General features: G+C 39.8%; 1 protein-coding gene across 1 annotated transcript in view; it reads left to right on the top strand.

The window, feature by feature from the left end:
- The window catches only part of tgfbr1b (transforming growth factor, beta receptor 1 b), a 58323-nt gene that overhangs the window by 24201 nt on the left and 8232 nt on the right, over positions 1–25890 (top strand). The window contains exons 2-8 of the mRNA XM_034572584.1: positions 2835–3086; positions 8106–8375; positions 10634–10864; positions 11734–11901; positions 14432–14588; positions 19612–19736; positions 19975–20105. Coding sequence (XP_034428475.1) covers positions 2835–3086; positions 8106–8375; positions 10634–10864; positions 11734–11901; positions 14432–14588; positions 19612–19736; positions 19975–20105 — 1334 coding nt within the window. The remainder of the gene's footprint in view (positions 1–2834; positions 3087–8105; positions 8376–10633; positions 10865–11733; positions 11902–14431; positions 14589–19611; positions 19737–19974; positions 20106–25890) is intronic.

A 25890-nucleotide genomic window follows, 5' to 3' on the forward strand; every position in this document is an offset into this window, starting at 1 on the left:
AGAGTGTATGCGGGACAGGCGAGACTTATCTGACTTATCTGAGGTTGAGTCAGAGGAGACCAGTGTCAGCTGGCTCTTATTTAGTTTTCTCCTGTTGTCCACCATATGGCCTGACAAATGTGTGTTGCATTTGTCAGGTTTCTCAAGAAGAGGAAGACTCTTCTTGAGAAACCTGGCAAATGCAACACACACACACGCGCACGCACGCACGCACGCACGCACACACACACAGCATTGCTGTTTCGACTTACTCACCTCCCTCACTTTTCCTGTCTGGAATTTACCCCCAGACAATTCCACGAATTCCAGGACTAGGACTCTGTTACAGGGAAACTTTGATAAAGTTGCAACATTCTCAGACTGATGATTCTTTCAAGTAATATAATCACTTTTTTCGGTTATGTAATTTTAATCTAACGATTTTAATCTAATTATTTACATCATCACTGTGAAGCTGTTGCACCACCCTTCACATTGTTAAAACCTTCTGTGTCTGCTGATGTCAAACCTCTTTACCCAACACGCCGTGTGCCTGACCTGTTAATTATTTAAAGGTCTCCTCTTAGAAGGTGTGTTGTGTTGCCTTAGGGTGGCCAGGCATGCATGAAGTGTTTCTGAGCTGCATAATGATACCAGGCTATGAGCTCCCTGTCTACCCTGTGCTGAAGGCAAGGACACACACACAGAGAGAGAGAGAGAGAGTGACCTGGTTTATTCATAGAACTCTACAACACCACTGCTAATGTCTAGAGGATTGCTAAACAGCCTTCCCTACAAGAAGCCCTTTCCTTACTCTGTTGTTGTCTGGATTGTGATTTCCCAGTGTTCAGAGGTGATTAAAGATGCCCCTTGCTGTGGTTCCAGCATCTTTTTACAGAAAAAGTTCGGCTTAGTTGAAACATTTTACATTTGAACTCCCTGAAACAACTGAAAGCCTGTCAAAACATCACATATCTGCATCAGGTATCTGGTTTTTTTTGTTAGCAGCACTTGGACACTAATTAATGATTAGCTCTAATTAGCAATACACAAGATACAGCAGTGCATTTAATGAATAACCTGGGGCCTGGCACTGCTTATTAGATTCAATTATGACCTTGAATTTCCTCTCTTAGCTAACTTTTCCACATCAAATGTTTATGAAAGGAAGTTAATAACTTGTAATTCCCAAAAGTCCTTATCATGTCATATTATAGCTAGTAGTAGTAGTCATTGCCATGTCGAGCAGAACTCGAGGTTGAATGTAGATATTCATGAAAGAGGAATGTTGATCCATAAGGTGAAACCAGATTTAGGCCAATGAATGTTGAATCATTCCATGTTGGACTTAATGTATCAGGTAATTATTCACTATCGACCTGGAAGGAAAAAGTTCACCATGACTGAAATAAAGACGATAAAGAATGAGCATCATTACTATGGAAGGCGTTTTTATTTATTTGATTTGAAAGGTCTAATTTGTATTGGCAGGAGGTTGTTCTTAAATTGCACATGTTGCCAGGCAGCTTTGTTAAGCTCCCCAATAAATCACATATCTGTTTGCCAGTTTGAAATATAAGTATAACTGTGAGGCATCACTTACGCTTTGACTTGCTAATATTGAGCCATGTGACTCACTTTTTTTGATTTACTGTAACATCACAGAGGTAACGGCTGTTAAATAATTGTCAGTGATGGTTGATTTCTACAACAGCCATCAGATATTACCACAGAATAAGAGAAGTAAGAAAAGTATTTTACTGTTAGTGTAAGGAAGTAACACTTGACTAAATGCACTTTTAAAACCCCCAGTGCTTCCAAATGCCTTATACAACTTCCCCAAAATAGTCTCCGACATTTGGAGCCCACAGTACTTGTATATTTTTGTCTGCTTGTTACTAGCAAGTAAATATATATTAAGCTGTGACGTTTCTGTCACAGCATTTTCTGGAAAGGATCACAAGGCTCTGAATTTCAGTTCCTGTCAGATGTGGAGGACTGTAAACCAAACACGCTTTAAGACGATCAGATTCTTGGCCTTTTTGTGACGTCAGTCATGTGCTCTCCAGCTGCACTGCAGCTGTGTGTGTGTTTGTGCGTGCCTGCATTTTCATCTGCCTCTTTCACGGAGAGTTGCAGTAAGAGCAAACGTTTAAAGGAAAATAAATCATAAAGTGTGTGTGACTGGAGAGATTTAACCTCTCACATTGCCTCCATGAGAGTTTCTTCCCAATCACCAACATAACGGACACTGAGACACACACAGACAATGACACACATTGTGAAAAAAGTGCACCTTTTCAAAAGGCTTTTTTCTCTTTGACAGATATAGGGACATTTTATTAAAAAATGGATTTAGACAACCCAGCAGATCAACTGAGGTGTGAAATAGCAGAAAAGCAGCTGAACAGTTTCCTGGCTCAGACATGGAGAAATAAATTTCCCCATGGGATGTTAAATAGTGGGTTGAAAAGAGGAGAGAACATGCCATAATAGAGGGAATGCTTTTTACTTCAGACACGTAACAGAAATGAAAAATGAGTTATGAATCATATTTATCCATGGAATTTTACCATGATGTATGAGAAGTGTGTTACTGTGTGTACAGCGAAGTCATGGCCTTGATAAAAGATTTTACATGTGATTTTGCTGTAGTATTTAAAATGATTGACATGACTCTTATTCAGTCTCTGTTGATCAACTGTCAACTTGGGTCTAACTGCAGCTCTGAAAACTCAGATGTTTTTGGTGAAGAAATGTAGCAAAGTGCTGGAGATGCATGTTTTAAACGTTGTTGGCCTTTTATTGGATCATGTTGTAGTAACTCTTTCTTCTCTGCTTCCTTCCTCCTCCAGCCCTCCAGTGTTACTGTGACCGCTGCAGCGCAAATTCCAGCTGCACGACAGATGGCGTCTGCTTCGTCGCCATACGCAAGTCCGGCAGCCGATTAACCATTGAGCAGCGCCAGTGTGTACAAGAAAGTGAACTGTTCCCGCGAGACCGGCCCTTCATCTGTGCCCCGTCCGTTAAACATGACACGGGTATTTACCCAATATGCTGTACCGCGGACTACTGCAACAAAGATCCTGACCTTGAATATTTCCCTGGTAAGAAAAAACGCACACAGTAGGGTCACTGCGGTTGTTGGTGTTACTGGTGTAACATGTTGTTCAGACACATAACTGACTCACTGGCCACACCGCCTCTTTCATATTTTAAATATAAAATGTATGAGTTTTTGTTTATCAGTGGTAGTCCCCACGTTCATCAAATATAACATCTAACATCATCTCAAGCTCACCTGTAAAATACTAGTTATCAATACCTACAGTTATAAACACTCATCTTTAAACTCTCCCCTCATTATGTGAGAAGACTCCACTGCTCTATAATGTAACTACTGCTGCACAGAGCAGACAATTGCAGTTTATAAGGACAGTAAAAACATTCTGGATGTAACAGCATGTAAAAGCATCAAACACAAATTTAGAGATCTTTAATATTATAATAAGTAGTTCCCCATAAAGCTTGGATTGTGCACCAGTCATTAATAAGAAGCATTTCTTTCTGTTTAAGGAGAGTTTTTTTTCCCTCTCCACAGTTGTCAATGCTGGTCATTGTGGGCACCGTTGGGTTTCTCTACAATATTATAAGGTCTTGACCTTACTATGTTAAGTGCCTTGAGATAATGAATGTTATGATTCAGCGTTATACAAAAAATATTTTATTGAATGTATGAACAGGATTCTTTTAGGTGGGGTCTGACATACTCTCAGACAGTTGTCCATTATTCATGATCCAGTACAGATCTGATACAAATGAATGTGAAATATAATGCACTGCAATCCAAATCTAATGACATACAAGTCAGTTTATTTTTTTCATTTTTACTTTTTATTTCTTTCATTAACTCATTACTTGGAACAAAATCCAGAATAGCAGTTATTACGAAGATAAAAAAATCTAATGAATATCAAGATAGACATATATAAGAAAAATAACATGGGCACATTTTTCACAATGTCTTATCCATTCTTTTTAGACTAGCAGAGAACACATCCCATCCTTTCTCTTGTATTCAATCTATTTGCTACAGCGATGACTCTGCTGTAGTCCTGGGATTATGGGTCAATTTTTCCCTGGAATATATTTCCTCTACAATGACCAGCCACTTGCTGGTGGGGAGGGTCACATTTCAACCAGCTCCTTGTTCTGGCCTTTTTATATGCGGGCATCAGGATTTAGAAGAGATTCTTTTAAATTATATCCCCGGGGCATCAAATCCCGGTTACACAATCTGGGGGGGGGTCCGAAAATCACCTCAAGAATGGCAATAACCCTGTCACAGAGTGTAGTTTATACATGACCAGACAATATGTGAGCAATTGGTTTCTGCTCACACTTTCTCCAGTACTGCTGATCTTTGCCCAATTGTTTATTTTTTATGTGTGGTGGAATGAAAAAAGCTGATTAAATGCTCTCATCCGTATTCCGTCCCTCTTGTGAAGCTAGTAGAAGTTTGTTTCACTCTACACTTGTCTTGCCAATCCCTCTTCGTCTGTTTAAGGTTAGATTCTAGTTCCCATTTCAGGTTTTACACATAGTGGAGTTTTTCCATTTTGTTTTTTGTAACCTTCTGTGTAGTTCAGAGACAATCTTTGTAGGGGTTTGTCTGGATGTAACTTTCAACACTGATTCCTTTTTTAATTTCTGCTCCACAGAAGCCTGTTGTGTGTCCTGAAATTATTTGTTTTGTTCAGTAAAATGATGCCAACTGGATATTGTTTACTTCTGTCTATGAGTCACAGTCATCCATCGTCATTATGTATTTTAACAAAGCTATATGTGCACCTGTACACCGTACAACTTTAAGGGGATAGTTAACTGAAAAATGAAAATGTCCTCATTATCTACTCGCCACTATGCCAATAGAGGGGGGGGTGAAATGTTTGAGTCCACAAAACACTTTAGGAGTTTCAGGGGTAAACAGTGTTGCAGCCAATTCTTCAGAAGTAAGAAAACAACATAACATGCCTCTATACGGCTACTGCGGTGTCATCCAAGTGTCCGCAAGCCCCAACATTCAAATTTGACTCGAAAAGCCATCTTTGGACATGTTTTTGTCTAAATGTCCTCTGATATCCCCCTCGGAGGTGCGTTCACATTTTCACAGGCACACCTGAAAACTGCACAAACTCTCGCCGAAGGGCATGCGCGGGGTGCGCATTCTCATCGCTACGGTGGTGGACATTTAGGGTTAAAACACAGTGTAAATAATAATAAATAATGTCGTTTCGAGTCAAATATGAATGTCGGGATTTACTATATGTTGCCTTTGTTACAGAGGTAGTGTTTAGTCATTTTTGCTGGAAGTCCATACGAGGTGTATAAGACAATGAAATGCTAAAGTTATTCAAGTAACAAAAACCTGTTGACAGCTAAAAAAAAAAGAGGCCAAATTACCTTATTGGACAGTTGCTAGTGATGGATGTAGCCATTATGAATAACTGAGACACTTCGTGAACCTTGCATCATTTAGAAAGGAGAATTAATATGGCATTAAATGTTTCAATTCTAGGTCTACCATTAAATGATTGTTTTCCACCAATTGCTGTCCTCAATGTCAAGGACAATTCCTGGAAAATGTCCTGGAAAATGTTCTCACAAATAGTAGGAACCCTGCTCTTTACTGTCCGTCTCTGCCGGTAACTTTACAGTTGGCATGTGTCGCTTTCTTGAATTAGGAGTGAGATTTGTGGTGCCACTACAATATTTTTAAACTGCTGCACACTTTTTATGCTGCTATATCGATTTAAAGATTTCAGAGAGTGCCAGAGGATAGTAGCAGCTGTTTCATCATGAATTCACAGCAGTTCCACTGGCTTTTAATGTCCACTGAGCCATATAAAAAAAAAACACTAATAAAACTTCTCAAGTCAGCATAATTCAGCATAAAACCAAGCAGATCTGGGTGTGATCATTACTCTTCCACTAAATCACTGATTATTCTATGTGTAGCAGAGCCTTGAAGCTGAAGGTAATGGTGCAACACAATATTAATGGTAGTGTACATAACATACTCGGTAGAAAAATACGACTGTGTAAAAATACTGATGCAAATACATTTAATTGTTATGCAATACATTAAATGCTAAATGCTGCAAAACTATATGGGGAAAGTCTGTATTTATCTAGCTATTTTCTATAAGTGATGTTTACTTCACAGTACAGTTTTGCCATTCACACACATTCATGCAGTAAATCTATGTGCAACACTTATCAAGCCTCATTCACACACTGTCAGCACAACCGTCAGGGGCAATCTGTTTTGTTTCTTGCCCAAGAACTGTTTGACACGTGATACAGAGGCTCTTGGGTTTGAACCACCAGAAGAGCAGCTCTATCTCCTAAGCCGTTGCTGCCCACACTACCACTGCCAGTCAACACCTTCTAATGCGTCTTAAGACCACACGCATTAGCTTTTTTTAATAAGAGAAATGGACATTTTTTTCTTCTGTCAATTTAACATAAGATTAAGTTGTGACCAACTTCAGCAAGCAAGGTTCAGCAGTACACACAGTTACAAAGATCTATATTCAAAGGGCAGTTTGTGTGCCTTTTTATACTGGGTGTGAATTGGCTGCATACACCAAGCACTTTGCCGTAAACTCTTTCACAACCACAGCTTGCAAAATGCGATCTCCTCAGCAGCTTTTTTGTTGTTCTCACCTTTTATCATTTTCTGAAATAAAGAGGGACAAAATATACATATATATATTTTTTTTTTACTACAGATAAGCTATTTCAGTGTTATGAGATTATTTGCCAAACTATTCCAAAACCACATTGTGTTAATCACACCAGTAGCAGAGCAGCAAGACCATACCACATAGAATCTGTACCTCCAGAAACATGAGTCATTCTACCATAAAGATCTAAAAAGGAAAACTGAAAAAAAAGAATCAGTTTAGTGGTTTTAAAGAGGCAAACAACTTTATTTGCATTTCACTATGGCTGACTAAAATACCTCAAAGCATCTGCTGTTGCCATGGAAATCAATGTCCAAATCAGTATTCAAATGCCTTTTGTGGCTTTTTAAATTATTGTAATATTATGATATCTATGGATTAGTACAAAAATTAGTCACCATGCATTTACATTATTATAATTAGAAGTTGTATTGGGACAATGACACCTAATCTTGGAGATAGTTTAGTGCGTCACATGAAGCGGTCACATTATCAGCACTGACACTGGGGTAGTGACACACGGTCATGTGGCTTGCTGACCAGGTCTACCCCAGCAAAATGAGAAAGAAGTCAAGCATCACAGCATAAATTGAAGTAACTATATTCATGTACATATATACATTAAAAAACACCAGTACCATAATCTCAAAGAGAAAAAATTATTTGCGCCAAATAAATCTACGAGATCTATCTGTTGTCCCTGGGCAGGAAGCTCTTTGAGAAAGGTCACTAAATAATATCAGTATGAAACTCAGGAGCATAGTCAGCATTTCTCCATTCTCTCCCTGTAACGTTCAGCCTGTACATGGAGAAGTAAGCGTGCAGGTAAGAGGGAGGAGCCCACCTACCATGTGTCTTTCTATGGTTGTGTGGACAAGGGCTACACAATTGATCGTATTAAAATGGTGATCTCATCTCACACACGTGGACAAATATCTAGTTTGAAACCATCGTTGTGACATTTAGTTATGATGGGTGACGTTAGGATACGCAGCTGATTTGATGCATTATGCAGATCAATCTCTTCACAACTATAGAAAATCAATTGTGTGTGTGTGTGTGTGTGTGTGTGTTACATTTGGGCCAAACCTCCCATTATCCCAGCAGATGGAATGTGCCCCCGCGCCACTTAGCCTGTTAGCTTCCTGGCTCATGGCTAGCACTTAAGATCTGCCACTTGCCAGCCCTCCATATGCTCATTCTAACCTTTCCAACAGTGTGTGGCCTCATTTGGTATCTCACATGTTGATAATGGTTTATCTGGCATGTTAAACTCAGTTTCTCAAATACGCATTCACAGGTCACATAGAAACATTTGAGCTGTTGAACTGCATTTTCTAATCTGATCTTTGTGTCTGTCTCCTCTCTGTCCTGCAGTCCCTACAGAACCGCCTCCTCCCCTGGGCCCTGTGGCCCTTGCAGCGGTGATCGCAGGCCCAGTGTGTGTTCTCTGCCTGCTGCTTGTTGTGGCATTTTATGTTTGCCACAGCCACAGGGGTCTGGGAGCCGGGGGCGCAGGGGCCCACCATCACCACCACCACCGGGTCCCTAATGAAGAAGATCCCTCCATGGACCATCCCTTCATCACTGTTGGAACAACACTGAAGGACCTCATCTACGACATGACCACCTCTGGATCTGGATCAGGTGGGCACCGATGGATACTTTAGGGTGTTTGTGTGTTACAGTGAATCTAACAGTATAGCAAGGGCTGATGATGTATCTCAGCACATGTTAGGAAGCTTTAAGGTTCATGTCCATACTCGTGTGTGTCAGAATGTGTTTCAGCTGTGACTTATTCTGAACTGTTCTCAGAGAGCAGTTCCGTTGACCTGAAACTGTTAAACGGAAGAAAAACAAAGTCAGTAGATTCAGAGGCCGAAAATGGGCCAAGAATTTTAAGAGCGGCGAATATCTTTGTTTAAACAAAGAATAAACATAAATCTGTAGTCATGTCAAAGTGCAGCCATGAGCTCATATTTTGGCTTCAAATCTCACTTTTTTGTATCGAAACCACGTCTTTTCTAATCTAAAAGACGGCAGCAGATTGTGGGATGCACCTGTTAGTAGCAGATAGTACTTTTGAGTCACAGTTTGTTGCTGGGGTGCATATCTGAGAGTGAGACTGCAAATGTTTTGGGAACTATGCTAAATTGCTTTCTCACAGAGTTTAGTGAGAAAAATTCTTCCTCTCTTTGATAAATAAGACTCTGTGGAAACAACTAGCATCCAGAATTAACAGAGTCCACTGGTAAATCTCCTCTAAAGCTGAATAGTTAGCTTGTTATAATTCTCATTTGTATAAGCAATCCAAAAAAACAAAGTATACTGGTTTGTTTTACAGTCAGTTATTTGCTGGACTATTTGTGTTCACAATTCTACCAGTCTTAGGTATGTGTGTTTGTATGTCTAATATCTGTGTAGATCCAGGGAGGCCTGAACAGATAAGTGCATTATAACATAATGTAAAAACAACCAAACCGATTTTCACTAAACTTGTTGAAGAGATGGGTCCTGGACCTGGAAAGGACAAATCAAATTTTGGTGCAGATGCAGAATAAGGGTTTCTTCCTCTCTTTGTTTTACCATGTTTTATGGCAAATCATCTCGGTTATCAGACCACTTTCCATATCTTTTACACTTGAACTAGAAGAATTAGATGATCATTTGTAGGATTGTTCTGCCGTGGCAGAGGTATGCACTCTACTGAGTGCCCCTCTAGTATTTTTACAATAGTTGTAACTCTGGGTTTGTAGAAGTGCCCTTTACAAGTAAAATACTAAAGCTTGTGTGATTCTGTTTCTGTGAATGTGTGTCTTCACACACACACACACACACACACACACACACACACACACACACACACACACACACACACACACACACACACACACACACACACACACACACACACACAGATTGTGGCTGCACTCACTGGCAAAAGCTCTTGTTTTTGTGAGCTGAAAACTAGCACCTCTTTGTGGGGACTGGCACCTCCAACACACTGCCAAGGAACGGCTTGGATTCAGTCTTCCTACCAGTTTACACCTTATTGGACAATTTGTGTGGATGTGGGTGTGTTTGTGTGTGTTCCAGGTATTACTCATGCTCGGGGACCTAACTGTTCGCACAGTCAAATTAAGGGGACTTCCTTAAGATACATGGACAAAAAGCAGGTTCCCATGACATAAATCATTAGATTTTTAGGTGAAGGCATGTTTTAAGTTCAGGATGAGTTTTAGGCTTCGGTAGGTAGTAGTTATATTTAAGCTGAAAGTAAGTCTCCAGCAAACTAATGTCAGTCTCTGTGATGTTATGGCGAGTATATGACATGACACAACACAATGTACATTCACTTTATGACGCCAACCTCAACTTTTGAGTTGTAATTTGTAAAGTAATCAAGAGTGTGTGATTATTATTATTATTAGTAGAATGAGTAACAAAGTAGAATACAGTATTGATCACTTACAGTATCTGCTAGAGACTGACAAATCAGCCAGACTAATACATCGGCCAATATTGGCTTATTTCAAATATATGGTATCATTGTGTATGTCGGCCGTAAAGTAATAAAAGGATGTTGTCAGTACAAAAAATTTCAAAATAGGTTTGAAGTTATTTTGAAACTGTGTCAACCTAAAAACCTCTTATTGGGAATCATGCGAAGGTCTCAGAGCATCCCTGTAACCATACTAACTGAGGGAGTGACCAGGGACAGACACCGCTCTGTTGCTCAGTCTTCTGTCCTACCCAGTAGTATCTTTATCAGGCCAGAGAGAACGTGTTGTCCTCTAGCTCAAGCCTAGGAAACTCTCCATGGACGTCGTCCTTCTAAATGCTTTTATATCTTTCCACGTGTTTTCCACTGTGGCTGTTTTCATTTTGTAATTTTTCCTTTCCAGGTCTGCCGCTGCTGGTGCAGAGGACCATTGCCAGGACCATTATCCTCCAGGAGAGCATTGGTAAAGGGCGTTTTGGAGAGGTGTGGAGGGGTAAGTGGCGTGGCGAGGAGGTGGCCGTGAAGATTTTCTCCTCCCGGGAGGAGCGCTCCTGGTTCCGTGAGGCTGAGATCTACCAGACCGTGATGCTAAGACATGAGAACATTCTGGGCTTCATTGCTGCTGACAACAAAGGTGAGGGAGAACCCTGAGAGGCCGTAGGGGAAGAGTTGTGGTTAGCATGCAATAAGGAAGATTGGAATATAAATCAGACTTGAGCCAGCCAAAAGGAAAATGATTTAACACAAATTACTGACTGTAAGGATGGAGAAAGCAGGTCACTCAGTTGTGAGGCTAAATAAAATACATGTCAGTTCTAAACCATGCAAATTCGGCCTTCATCATTCTCAAATGACAGTGTGGGCTCATTTGAACTTGAGCTGTCAGAGAAGAAAAGCAGCTCTGCTAAAGGTGAAGGAGGTGCAGGCAACTGTTCACTGAGAGCTTACAGGTCAGTAGACAGCATTGGGGAGTAACAGTTCACACAGTTTAACAAAATGTTCAAACACACTCGCACAGACGAGGTGTGTGTTAGTTAAAGTAAGCCAGCTCAGGATTTTAATTCATATTTGTTACTTATATTTCACAAACAATAATGGAAAAGGACAAGGGACAATCTCAAAATATATCTCGCAACAATGTTCATTAAAATATCAATATACATGTTGGTTGATCTTAATGATTTCTTTATGCCCTGAATCCATTTATTTGTTAGTGGTAAACCATAGAAAATCCCATCAGCATGGTTCTTGTATCTCCCACCTGTCTTTAAAACCTGTGGCAAGCAGTTAAAAGACGTCTTTAAATTTTGCTGAACTTTTATATTGGCACAGAGACGGTTCCAAAACCTTAAGTATTCACTCACACAGAAGGACATGTAGTGACTGTACAATAAGATTAGATCAGTCAGACTGTAGCAGAGATAAGTTCTTTCTGGAAAAGCACATGGACATAACCACATTAATTTCCTTTACCTCCCTGCTTGTCTTCCTGGTAATGTGCAGATAACGGGACTTGGACTCAGCTGTGGCTGGTGTCGGACTACCATGAACACGGCTCCCTGTTTGACTACCTGAACCGCTACACCGTCACTGTGGAGGGCATGATCAAACTCTCTCTGTCCACAGCCAGCGGCCTCGCTCACCTCCACATGGAGATCGTGGGAACACAAGGTGAGACACACACACTCATTTGTCCAAGGCTCACATGTGTTTCATCCTGGGGATACGAATATACATGTGCAAAACTAGGTTTGCATTTTGACAACTACTAGTTTCATGGATAGGATTGGAATCATGGATTCTTTTTTTTATAGATTGTGCTGCAAAGTACAAAATAACAGCCTTTGCTAAATTAATATCTGAATCTCATTGTTTAACAAACAGACCTCCATAAATCAAAACTGGAGAATAAAATAGTCTATGCTACTATTGTTCTATGCACTTTCTTAAAAGAAATTGGAGTACAATAACCAAATCGACGATACACTGACACCCGACACACGCCCGTCTTAAACCAATCAATGTCAAGTATAGGTAGACATAGCCTACGTAGGTGATGATATCAAGACGAGGTGAGGTGAGAAAAGGCCTTATCTATGTTCAGTAGGATAAAGGAAAAAAATGCCAGAATTTAATTAGACAAAATAAACTGCCTGATGTGACTCACTTATTTTCTAAAGACAATTTGCAGTTCATGTGTATTTTCCAGTTTTCTGCAAATACGAGAGGAAAACAGGTCCTCTGTAGTTGGAAATCCATCAGCTTGAGTGACATTTTGTTTTTCAGTTTTGTATGAATGTACAGAAAGGAGAGCATCTGGAGGAAAATAAAGGGTTCCTCCAGTGTAGGCTTGAGTATGAGCTGATGCACACAGGCAGTGTTCACTGTCACAGTAAAAAATGTCTGAGTGCTTATCCTTTGACGTCCTAGAAGTGTTCATGTCTGTCTTTTGGCCACAAGCAGTAAAGGCCCCATTCACCCATAGCAATTCAAAGCTTATACAAATCTTCAGTTGTACCTTGGCGTCATCAGGTTGTTTGAACCTTTTAATCCCAATACCTGGGGTAAGTGGAGGCTAAATGTAGATCTCACTGGCTACTGGCTTGCTATGGCAGTCCTATGAAAGCCATGTAGCCTGGTCATTAGATCAATCAATCAATAACATTTTATTTGTATAGCCCATATTCACAAATCACAATTTGTCTCATATGGCTTAAGAAGGTGTGACATCCTCTGCCCTAAACAAGAATAAGTAACTACCAAAAAAACAACTTTTAACAGGGGAAAAAAATAAAAACCTCAGAGGGAGGCACATGTGAGGGATCCCTCTCCCAGGACGGACAGAAGTGCAATAGATGTCGTGTGTAGCTGAACACATCAACAAAATACAACATTGATCAGAGAGTACAGCAGAGTAAAAAGCTGTCCCATTTAAGAAACTACATAAAATGTAGTTGCAATAATAGTAAGATAAAAGGGATACAAATTATTAAAACAACTCAGTAGCACCACCGTTACAAATCACGTTAAAAATGCCTTTCTCTAAACGCATGTTTTGAGCAGTGAATACTGACACAGGTAGTGAGTGAGCCTAATCTGCCAGGCAGGGAGTTCTAGAGCCTGGGAGCCCTGATGGAGAAAGCCTGGTCACCCTGAGTAGCCAGCCTTGACCTAGGGACAGCTAACAGGGACAGACGTGCCGATCTCACGTCTGTCCAGTTGCGACTGGGATTGTAGAGAGTCAAGAGCTTCGAAATGTAATTAGGGGCCAGCTCGCGTTGAGCTTTGAACGTTATTAAAAGAATCAATCCTGAATTTAACTGGGAACCAGTGAAGCATTGGCGTTATATGTGAGACCTACGGTTGTTTTAGTTAAATTACGACCAGCAGCATTTTAAACAAGCTCCAAACGAGTTAATAAGGTTTGACTGAGGCTTGTATAAAGTGCATTGCAATAGTCCAGACAGTAAGAGTTGTCTGTTATAGAAAAACCAAGTGCGATTGCTACCAATAACCATAGGCGACGAATTGAAATTCCAAACACATTCCTGTCAGATATTGAAATAGTGCACAAGCCTTCTTTCCCCTTCGATGCATATGTAATCTTTACTTCTCCCAAGTGTAACTATGTCTGAAAAGGCCCTGTGGAAAGAGCTTCTCTCTTCCTTGATAACTGCTCTTACTGAACAAAAGTATTTGGGAGACATTTGAGGAGACATTTGAGGACACATCCTATGGAAGAACACGAGTGTCAAGGGAATAAGTAAAAACCATTCAATATGCAATAGCAATATGCATTGATCAATTGGTCACAGAATCCATTTATTCACCTTTTAATAATAACAATTAGTAGACTACAATTTGAATAAATTCCTTATGTATTGTTTTTATGGGCGATAAAAAGAGAAATTATAAAAAGACGAATTGATAATTCAAAATACACGAATTCATTCAAAATTAAATACATTTAAATCTAAAAATCTAATTGAAAATGCAGTTTAAAAAGATAAATAATCAACTGGATTCACAAGCTATATTACAGAATTTAATCACGATATTAAAATATCAAGTAAAATCCTCACCCTTGTCTCTTTTCACATTGTTTTTTTTTTGAATAGCAGATAAATAGAATCCCCATTTATACATATTAGGTGTCAGCACAGGATTGTTCTTGAACTTGTGAATCCGCGTCTCTGTTCAGGCAAACCAGCGATAGCCCACAGAGACCTGAAGTCAAAGAACATTCTAGTGAAGAAGAATGGTACCTGCTGCATCGCTGACCTGGGTCTCGCTGTCCGCCATGACTCAGCCACTGACACCATCGACATCGCTCCAAACCACCGAGTGGGAACCAAAAGGTAACCTGACCCTTTTCCTGATGTAAACAGGTTATCACGTATGTTAGAGCCATGGACTTATGATTGAAAAGACTTCTCCCCATCTTGTTCTGCGCTCACTGTACCAGGAGGTTATTGGTCATAATTCTGAGCTCTATCTTTCATGGTGACATGAGAATCCTTTTGGGACAAACTCACCTCTACTTCGCCGTGTGGGCAGGTATTAGGGTTGCGGCGTTTCACAGCAGGTCTGAGCTTCAAAACAAGTCAATGCAGTGAATGGCAAGAGTAAGTAAAGAAGTCATCCCCATTACTGCCACCAAATATATAATCTTCAAGAGGCAACTCTATTTCAACTCTCAAGGTTCTCAGGATTTCATCTGTGGTTCATATGACTCATTTTGTCATTTTTGGCTCGCATGCCATTCCAGAGGGTTGAAACAGGCTGTGTTGGTGCTCAGGCCACCAGAGATTTGTTCAGCCTGACAGTCTGGGCCACTTGGAACCCCTGGACATCACAGACCTTGAAATGAATCCCCTGCTAAGTCACCAGGGCAACCACAACGTAGCCTTGAGTCTTTCCTTCTTAATGTGAAGCTCAAGGAGGCTATGAAAAAAGTATAGAAGCCATCAGGACCAACACAGAGATTTATCAGGAATATGTGAAAGGATCAGTCTGTGATGCAGAAGCAACAAGGAATGTGCGGGCATACACGTTTTATCATATAGTGGTGAGAGACTAGAGCTAAAACAACTGGTCAGGTAAGAGATTAATTAGTTAGTAGAGTGATTATATTTTTATTTAAATGCCCATATTTTTCTTCTTTTTTTACTCACCCCACCAATCAAACCTGTTATATTTCTTTAATTATTCTTTGCTAAAAGCAGGATGGTGTCTTACGCCAGCAGTTCTCCATCACCTAAGCCGGCCACAGGAATTAGTGCAGATTTACATCCATGTTAGACCCAGAATCACGTCATGGATCTGGAAAATAAACATTACTCCTCTAATCCTTTCTGCGATAATTGACTGTTCCACAATTTAAATGTTCAAGAGATTCAAGAGTTTATTGTCATATGCACAACGATAACATTAAGCAGTCGCTTGCAATGAAATATACATATCTAAAATATATATATACACCTAAAGAAAAAAGAAAAACAATAGTGCAAATATGCAATAGTGCAAATATGCTAAGGTGCAGAGTTATGACAGATTGGAGGAGTTTAAAAACGTTGTTGCCAGTGATCCAGGTATTAAACACTCATCGCATTTATGGTGAGTCAGCGGCAGCCTGGTATCTATTCATCTGCTTCCTTCTTTAATTTATCTCTGGTGGATGTTTCAGGGATTTGCAGATTTTTGTGATTTAACTTAAGGGGAACTGATAACCAGGAAATCCCTAAGGATGTTTTTTGTGAAATAGATCACAAATGTATATTTTCACCTCAAAAAGGAGCCTTGTAATTTTATAAAAGAGCTGACCACTTAATTTTATTAAAGCATTACTCAAATAGCAAGAAATTGTGCCCCTAATCATTATTTTCAGCAGTTTGGCATTTTTTACATTTGGCTCTCGAATTGAGTATTTGGAGCAGCAGGATGACTTATTTTTCCAATAACCAAAATAAATCTTAACATCAATGTCATGTATAAAATGTAACACATTGACAGTTGCATTCAATGTTACTACTCATCACCTGTTATGAACAACCAACCCTGTTCCCTTTTAATCCAATCAATTTATTTTTGTATGCAGCTCCAACAAAGTTGCATTAATGTAGTTTAAGTGTTCTGTTTTTTAGGCCAAACTGTCATTTTACACTAATTGTCTGGCGCAGCCCTACATAAATCCGACTGATTTTTTTAAATACAAGTCAAATGACTGACTTTGAAAAGTCTCTTTATTCAAAGCTTATTAAATGTTACAATTACAACACCCACTCAAAAACGTCCCCTTGCTTTTTCCATTTCCACTCAGCTTCTCCAGTTCTCCAGGCAGAGAGAACTTTCACTTTCCCTTTGTTTCTCTGCATCCATACATCTCCCGTTGTATAATGCAGACCCGTGTAGCTGCAGGGTTGGAAAGACAGCAGAGCACTGTTTCCTACACTCTGCTCCCTCCCACAGTGATAGCAGCATAGCTTTTGCTTTGGAATGATTTTCAACCCCCCCCCCCCTCGTTTTGTGGTCTTGTGTACGTCTTGCCCCTTCCTCCTCCTCTGTGGGCTGGTTTGATGCTGCGGGTGTATTTCATTGCCACTAAATGATTCAGGAAGCCGTGGGTCATTGGAGACAGAAGCCCTGGCTTTGGATGAAATCCATGTTACATACTGATGATCAGATCCCAACAGTGCCTTTTTCTTTTTTAAAACTTGTTTTCGCGATGCCAAGCTTTGAGCAAAGTATCAGTCCAACCCAAAAGTTTTGCTTCTTTGAAAACCAATAGTTTTGTGTGAGAAGTGAATGCATAGTGCTTTTATTAAAATAGTTTTTGTGCAGGCATCTGTTCTCAGCATCACATTTTTTTTCTGTCCAGCTTTTGGCGGTTTGGGTCCTACAGTTATCTGACTGAAGAATAACTCGATGACACGTTGTGCTGTTTGTTGTTTTTAAAGTTACATACAGTTTGAGCCTCCATTTCCTGAGGGCTGAGTTTTCTTCTGTAGCTACATAGAATGTAATTTCTATGCATATATATGTAAATGTTACTTTCTTTTTTTATTTTACCTTATTACAATGTCATCAGCATAGCATGCATCTTAAAATGAACTATATTTCACTTCATGTTTTATCTAAAATTGCAGCAGGTTACATTTTTATAATTATAAATGAATTCATAAGCGATAAAACTCACTCTTGCTCAGCTCAACACACTGTTTTGATGAACCTATAGATGACAACAGCTTGCTTTTAAAATTGCATTAACTTTCTGCCTAGTTGTTTACCAGTTAATTAAGCCTTCTCTAAGTTCCTCTTACTTTCTTCAGAACTATTGATTAAGGTCTAATGTTAACAGTTTGATGTTTTCCTCATTTATCTGAAGCAGCAGTTGCTGAGGGAGGCCATCCATTCATCATTTGTACACCAATCAGTTAAAGAATTCGATTTTGACTTGGTCTCTTATGCCCAGAGTAAGAGTTATTTGATTACACCGCTGAATCCATCTCCTTAGAGATCATCAGCACTGTGCACAACCACACTCGCAGGTTTAGCTCTCACTGATTAATCAGATTTCAGTATGTACAGAGACTGACGCCCTGATATGGTCAGTTATTCAAGGTTTTTCCTCATCCCTCCACTGCGCTAATTAAATAATGGCAGCACAGTGGATATAATGGCTCTTAGTCGCGAAGTGGCACTTTTCAAATTGGAAGCTGTATCTTCTCTCACATCTGCTCTGCTGCCTTCACATGGCTGCATTGATTTAATGAACTGAAGAGAAGACTTTCATTCTGACAGATAAGTCTAAAAATGACCCACTAATTTATAGATTGATATATAGTATTTTAATCTCCCCAATTTAAACATGTCTACTGGTTAATCGTGTTTTTTAAATTTGCACCAATCAGCGTTATTCCACAAGTCCTGCGCAATTGCTTTAAATATTAGCTTTCATGTTTTTGACAGAATTAAGAGATTGGTTCATAAGTCAGGGGCTCATTTAAACACTAAAGTAGCTTTTGTCTGCAGTTATCATTCCTCCTCTTCCTTCATTCTTATACCCATCATCTGCTTTAAGTCTTCTCGCAAAGTTTATATAAAGCTATTATGTTGCATCAGTGGTCTGTGTGAGACAAATCAAGTGAATATCTTCCAAAGTCTGTCTCTCTGTGTTTTTCTGAAGGACTTTGCTCTGTTTGTGTACCCAGACACGTTTCCTGGTTGAGCTGAAGCAACAGAAAAGTAGCACAACAGTAAATGAGAGAACATAGAAGAGACTATTCTTCTGAAAATACTAATTTTTCCATTATCACTTTTCCTAAAATAAAGCATAAATGGGTTCATCAACACAGAAATATTTTATACTTTGAATTCTTCGGTATATAAATACCGTAATATAAATAAGAGTTTTTTGGCTGTTGTTGCATCCAATGTTAATTGAAGTAAATTTTGATCAGCCTCTGCTCTTAGCGGATTTTGCTTTTAAACAAATTAAACTGTCTGTTTCACGAATATCTAGATCTGCAATTGTTTTGTCATTATATCTGTATTCAACACAACACAAGCAATTGGGATTAATCTAACACCCCAGCATGAGAGAGATGGATTAGTATAATGTAACTAAACATCCCTTAGTTTGATGTCAACAATAAATGATTAGATAAACCAAGAAATAAAAACGATAGCCTTTCAACATCAAACTGCTGCAGTCATTACTGTGATTTATTCCTGTCTGGACAAGGCTGAGCGATGTAGGGAGGGAGAGATTACGTCCACAGAATCTGTCAGAGGTTACACAACACATTGTTAGTTTGACACAAATCAGTATTTGTTAAGTACATCTGTTTTTATGTTAGGTCATATGTTTTTCAGATTTATACACCACTACTCATTTAGCATCAAACATGATGCCATGATAAATGTAAACATTTCAAGAAAAATGTATGACATGTAGCTGTAGCTTGTTCTTCCGGCCGCGATAGCCGTGATAATTTGAGTCACTATAGTTGCAATACAAAATTTTCACACTGTTTTTCGTCTGCATCTTATGACATGTGTTTTGTTTAACCCTTGTATCATATTCACTTTGGGTAACAGCGCTCTGGCTCCCACTAAAGAACAAGATCAGTTTTATTACTGTACACCAACATGTTGCTTTGTACTTTACATCTGCATGCTGCTCTGGACATGAAACTGTCAAAGTACAGTTCAAGACCGGGAAAGTACCTGCGTGTCATAGCATGCTTGTGCTGGTCTTTGTACTCTCAAGCTCAGTACTGTTTCTCCAATAATCTCCAACTGTGTCTCAGTTCATCCTTTTAGCAACGGGTGCTTAAATGTCTGAATAGACGGGTAACAGTCCATTATCTCTCTGCTCAGGTATATGGCTCCAGAGGTCCTGGACGACTCTATAAACATGAAACACTTTGAGTCTTTCAAGCGGGCCGACATCTACGCCATGGGACTGGTCTTCTGGGAGATCGCCAGCCGCTGCTCTATGGGAGGTGAGGATCAAATGAGAGGGGGAGGAGAGAGGGGAGGGTGAATCATTGAGTGAATGAATGGGTGGTTGACAGATTAATGGAGCAAGAGAGGAACAGAGTTAATTATGGAAATATTGATGCACCATTATCAGCCTAGATGGAGGGATGGATGCAGGAACAGCCCGTCTGAAAAATGTATCATGGAACCACCAGAATGTAAAACCAGAATATTAACCACAGATTTTGCTTTTTCTTGCAGGCATCCATGAGGACTACCAACTGCCCTACTACGACCTGGTTCAGTCCGATCCATCAGTGGAGGAGATGAGGAAGGTGGTTTGTGAGCAGAAGCTTCGGCCCAACATTCCTAACCGCTGGCAGAGCTGTGAGGTACGACTTGTGTCTCCGGATCTGACTCTAACTGACTCGCAGGGTTTTTGGGAAGAGTTCCATTTTATCTTCATTTTTTATTTCCATAATGGAATGTATGAGGCTTTCCAGTTTTGCATCTGCATACAGTGTTTCCCCTAGGTTTACAGCTTTGGGGGGGCGGCGGACACGGACACGGACACAAAAACTTGTGTGTGCGCGCACGTGGCAGTGTGTGTGTGCATGGGGATGGAACTCCGCCGTACGCGATACAGAGAGCAGAGGAGAAATCTAAACGCGCGACCATGTAGAGACAGAAATGACATGCCGTCGTGTAAATAAGATAAATAACATAAGGCCATTTAGTTTGTTTAATAAAAGAGCAAGCTATAGACCTGTTTTATAGGAAAGGTAACCTTAAATGACTTATGTTGAGATCTGGCGCTATATTAAAAAAAAATATAGCTCCCCCTAATATAATGGTAGGGGAAACACTGGCATATATATATTTTATACATCACAGGCTGGTCCTGAGTGAAAGTATTCCTCATGCGTCTGCTCCCAGGTATTTTATTCATCTTTAACTACAGCAGTTGAATGTTGAATCAGAAGCTTTCAAACTGTGAGGAGTGGCCTCGGAGAGATGAAGGGGGTCTTGGAGGTAGAGGTGAGGTGAAAGGGACAGATTCATGCTGGTGTTGTGAAGACAATACGAAGCAGGTTTTTGTAGATTTGTCCATTGAATTGATTCCTCTCATCAACACAAACAGGTTGTAGCAGAAGTTGTTGGAGGCAGGAAGGGTTCTTTAAACCCTTCAGCAGCCTTTGAGTCCTAACTCAAACCAAATCTGAACACACAAGCATGATACATTTGATGAAGATACCATTATATCCAATGTCCATCTCCAATTAACATCCATTAAGAAATTAATGAAATAGGAAGCCTCAGAACTCATCATGGCCTCGTTCAGACCTGATGTTAACATCTTCCCTGAGTTGTCCAATCACAAGCTGTCATCAAAGTACAGGTGCCATTTCTAACCAAACAGTGCAACTATGCAGTGTAGATTGAAATATCGTTTCTCCAGGGCAGTGCAATTTCAATAGTATCTAAAAAAACAATATGAGCCTTCAAACTGGCACTTATTTATTATACAGTATTTATTTGTATATTCACTCACTCATTGATTTATTCGGTCCGTCCGAATTTGGCCTTCATGGACACAAATAGGCTTCTTTGCACACAGAGTGCTGGTCACAGCAGTTCCATGATTGCATCCGCCGATACTGGCGAGCACCGCAAATCTTTCGTGGTTGTTGGGCTCGCTGTGACTGACTGTGAAATTCTAGCATATTGCCCAACCTTTCTGCCGACTCAGCTGACGTCTCTGACCTGCTACAGTTTAAACACATTTTTACGCTTCTCTGTGTTTATACATTAATTTCTTTGTGGCTAATGCTACAATGTCAATCTGATCACCTCATAATGATTGATACATTTCTTAAATTGGAGAAATCTTTATTCATAGTTCATACATTAATTTATTCTGTCCCTTCTGACTATGCTCCCTCTCTTTCTCTCTCTTTCTCGCTCTCTCTCGCTCTCGCTCTCGCTCTCTCGCTCGTACGCACACATAGACAAACATTGTCATCGGACACATTTGTAAACTCGGGTAAAAATACCATAAATTGCTCTTTGTGAACAGAGATGGGATTTTTTTATTGGCATATGGAGCTGGAAACTGAGATCCAATCCCATGTGGTCACAGGAGACACATTCAGTATGGATTTTAATACCAGGTGTGAACAGACGAACCTAAGGCTGTCCCCTTGTGATTGGTTCTCTCTGGACAGAGGTTAATACCAGGTCTTTTTCAGTAGTCCAGTGGTCGTTGTCCTTACATCCATACACAACAAACAGGAACGCTGAGTAACTTATTCACCATACTTCTGTTGGTACCACTTTTTTATAAAAAGTTAAGCTCAAGTTGCCCACAGTTCAAATCACTGATCCTTTTTTTATTGTTTTACATTCCCCAAAGAATCATAGTATGTGAACTTCAGCTGCAAAGTGTGCAGCAGGATTCTTCCCCATATGAAAGAAAGGATGATTAGAGGGTGCAGTTGTTTTGAATCTGTCTGTTTGGAGATCGACAACATCAGACTTTTAAAACCCTGCACCAAACTAAATGTAAGAGGGAACCTCTCTGCTGGTTTTTTATGTAAGAGTTAAAACATGCAGTTCCATGTCTATCGTTGAAAACTGAGATATAGAAATGTTGCCAAGGTGTCATGTAAGATGTTGTGTTCAACATGTTCGAAAAGTCGTATTTGGCAATAAGCCCAAGAATCCTTCTCCATACCATCACTCATATTTATGATACACACACACACAGGAGCACAAGCACTCATCTCATTCCCACAGTCCCCAGAGAGGAAGAAACCACTCAGCGTGTGTGTGCGCACGTTTGAGAGGGTGTGTGTTGTATCTTCTTCAGACTTGGGTTTCAGATTAATAAACTGTACTATGGGCACACACATTTTCATTATTGATTTATTGAATTTGTTGAGGGTCATTATGATTTAATTTGAGGTGATGGTGGTACATGTAAGCGACATTACTGTTTGGAGGCTCAGACATGATTGTAAGTTTTGCAGTGGTTCTGCAGGTCCTTTTTTTTTTGTATTAAAATGTGCTGAGTTGAGATCATCAGAATGAAAACAGTTACAGTCCAATGTATATTCATTCAGTGTGGGAGACATTATTCAGGGTTTGAAGGCATACACAGTGACACAGTGTATCGCCCTACGCTCTATTATTCTCAATGAAAAGGAAGGCTCTGGCCTCAGACAGGCCACCACTTGAAGCTAACAGACAGGGTCCAAGAACAAGCCAGTGTTGAAGTTACACAGGTCAAGACTATTTACCATCAACCTGAAAACACATTCAGCTTTTGTGTGGTTCCATGTAAACAGCCTTTCCTTTGCTTCTCTGCAGATAATATAAATATCACATTCATTTAATTTGTCTCCTCGGCATACATCCAGTTTAAAAGTATCGTCTGTGACACTGTTCATGTTAATATATATTTTGGATGCACATACACCACTGTAACCCAATGCATTGCAGACACCCGCACATAGACAGTCTTCTGAATGAGCTCCTTGAAGTTTTTCTTTGCGATGTATATATTGTTAAATATGTATTTATATATTTCACATTCCTAAACTTTGTGAGTATGCACTATTTTTCAACATTTTAATTTATTTCTTAAAAATGATTCCTGTATGCATCTTGCTCATCTTAGTGCCAGGGTACTTCATACCAACCAACTTGGCTTCCTTCAATTATATACATAAGCTCCCGTTTTTACAGACAAGTCAAATGGGACCATTTGCAATTCTGGTTTTGTATTTTACCACCATTAAATATGCCTTTAATTGTAACACAGCTTTTATTTGGACTCAGTTTAGACTTCATGTTCAGTGTTTTGTCTAGACACAAACACGGAAATGTCTGAGATCAACACACACACGCAACCACTCATTTTACAATGACTCACAATGATCCACAGACTATAATAATTATTCCCACACATCCAGACTGACAAACAGGTTCAGTAAGTCAAACTGCACATTCAGACGCAGAGACTGATTTTAACACATTAGTAGCAAAGATTTGTGATTAACATTTCTTGGCTTGGACTCTACCTCCTACTGAATAAGTAGGAGAACCTCAGAATTTATCAGTTGTAGTTTATTTTATTTTTTGTTGCTAAAAAAAAAAGGAAGGAAAATTGAATAATGATAAGCCACCAATCACCAGTGCCTGTCATGTTGAGTAATGGGCTTCTAGGTGGGCATGCACCTCATTCTGATGCCTTTTAACAAGAAAGATTTTTGCAAAGGTCAGATTACACCAACGCCACATAATATGTGCAGATTACTTTCAGGTAACACTGCACAGCAGGGTTTGTGTTTATTGGCTCATTAGACTTTCTTATTTTATTATAATCATGAGAGGCACATTTACTGCCAATAAATAGCGTATACTGTAGTGTGCACTTAAGATGTTTAGTTTCTTATCCACCACAGAATACCATCAGAGACCATCTGATCGGTCCCAAATTCAGTCATGACAACGAGCCCAGACACAGCCAGAGATGTAAGCAATTAGCTTCAGCGACTAAAACAAGTGCAACAGATGGTGTGACTCCCACAGAGCCCTGATCTCAACATCCAGTCGCTCTGAGACTACATGAGGAGACGCTAGACGCTGAGACAGACATGTATTGATAGATTAATATAAAACAGTTGGGCCTTGGAGCTATGAGTTCTACTGAGTGACATTCTAGTTTCTAAAGAATCCAGTGATACATTTTTTTTTACAGAAAGCGTGTGCACAACAAAAATGAGCACAATTGAAGAACATGATAGAAGGCTGGTTACTTTCCCTGGATAAATGTATATTTCACCCTCTGCTATTGTCTCTTCTTATTGTGTGCAGCCAATGACTAACTGTGATCTACAAGAGACGATTGAACAAATATAATGTCTGACAGCATTTGGCTGTATAATGGTCCGCCTCTGAAATTAATTCAACTGTACAACGGAACCTACGAACTGGCGCTTTTTATATATCATATTAACTTAAATACTACATTCATCCAGTCCATCCTGACTCTCTTTTCTCTCTTTTCTCTCTCTCTCACCGACACACACATAAACGCAGTGTCATCAGACACATCGGACTGAGTAAAAACAACATCATTTTGTCTTCATGAACATAAATATTGTTTATTTGCACACAGCAGTGAAATGAGATCCGACCACAAGTGGATACAGCTTCGCACTAATATATCGTCAATCAGCGGTTGTTGTGTTGACAGTTGCCGATTGGACATTTTTGCATATCACCCAACCCTATCAAGATCCCCAAGTGTATGAAGTGCTCGGTCAGAGTCAAGTCTTGTACAGTTTTACCTCTGTGTTGCTGCTGAAGACGTTCAGTTGAACAGTGGGGGGGGTTTCACTCGGTTTGCCTTATCTCAATAAAACTGCTAATCAGAACTGCAGATTAAAATAAATGTAGTTGTATTGAAAAGCATTTGAATCTGAAGAAATGAGCTTCAGCTTTGTGTGTGTGTGTGTGTGTGTGTGTGTGTGTGTGTGTGTGTGTGTGTGTGTGTGTGTGTGTGTGTGTGTGTGTGTGTGTGTGTGTGTGTGTGTGTGTGTGTGTGTGTGTGTGTGTGTACTTGGCATTGGTCCACCTGTTGCGTGCAGGACTGGAATGTGTCCGGCGCCTTGATGAAAGTTTCACAGATGATGCACAAGCGTCTCAGCAGACGGACACAGTGAGAGACTAACAGAGAGTGAGACACAAACAAACATTGACTCATACGTACCAGATGCTGTTTCCAGCCCCAACCAACCGAGATGTGAGGACATTAGTGTAAACTTCAGGAGGCTCTGGCCCTCTATCGGCCCAGTCTATTTACAGTGTCTTGACACAAGTCGTGACTTAAGTGAGACTAGTGAAAAACTGTTTATTTCCCAGAATAAGCCAGATCAAACCAAAAAAGATTAAGCAAGAAAAAGGTTTATGTTAAATTTATGAGCAGGGACAAACTACATCAAATGGTGAATCCTGAAAGTGTAAGAATGATAAAAGAAGTGACTTGAGGTAATGTGGCTTGAACTTTTTTCTGAACAACAGAAACTCATTTTGAATAATCATCTGCTCAAACAGGATCATTTCGTATAGCTGCAGATGTGAGAACAGTTAAAATGCAGAGTGTGAAAGTTT

Source organism: Hippoglossus hippoglossus, chromosome 20 (assembly GCF_009819705.1).
Source record: "Hippoglossus hippoglossus isolate fHipHip1 chromosome 20, fHipHip1.pri, whole genome shotgun sequence".
In the NCBI taxonomy this organism is placed as follows: Eukaryota; Metazoa; Chordata; class Actinopteri; order Pleuronectiformes; family Pleuronectidae; genus Hippoglossus; species Hippoglossus hippoglossus.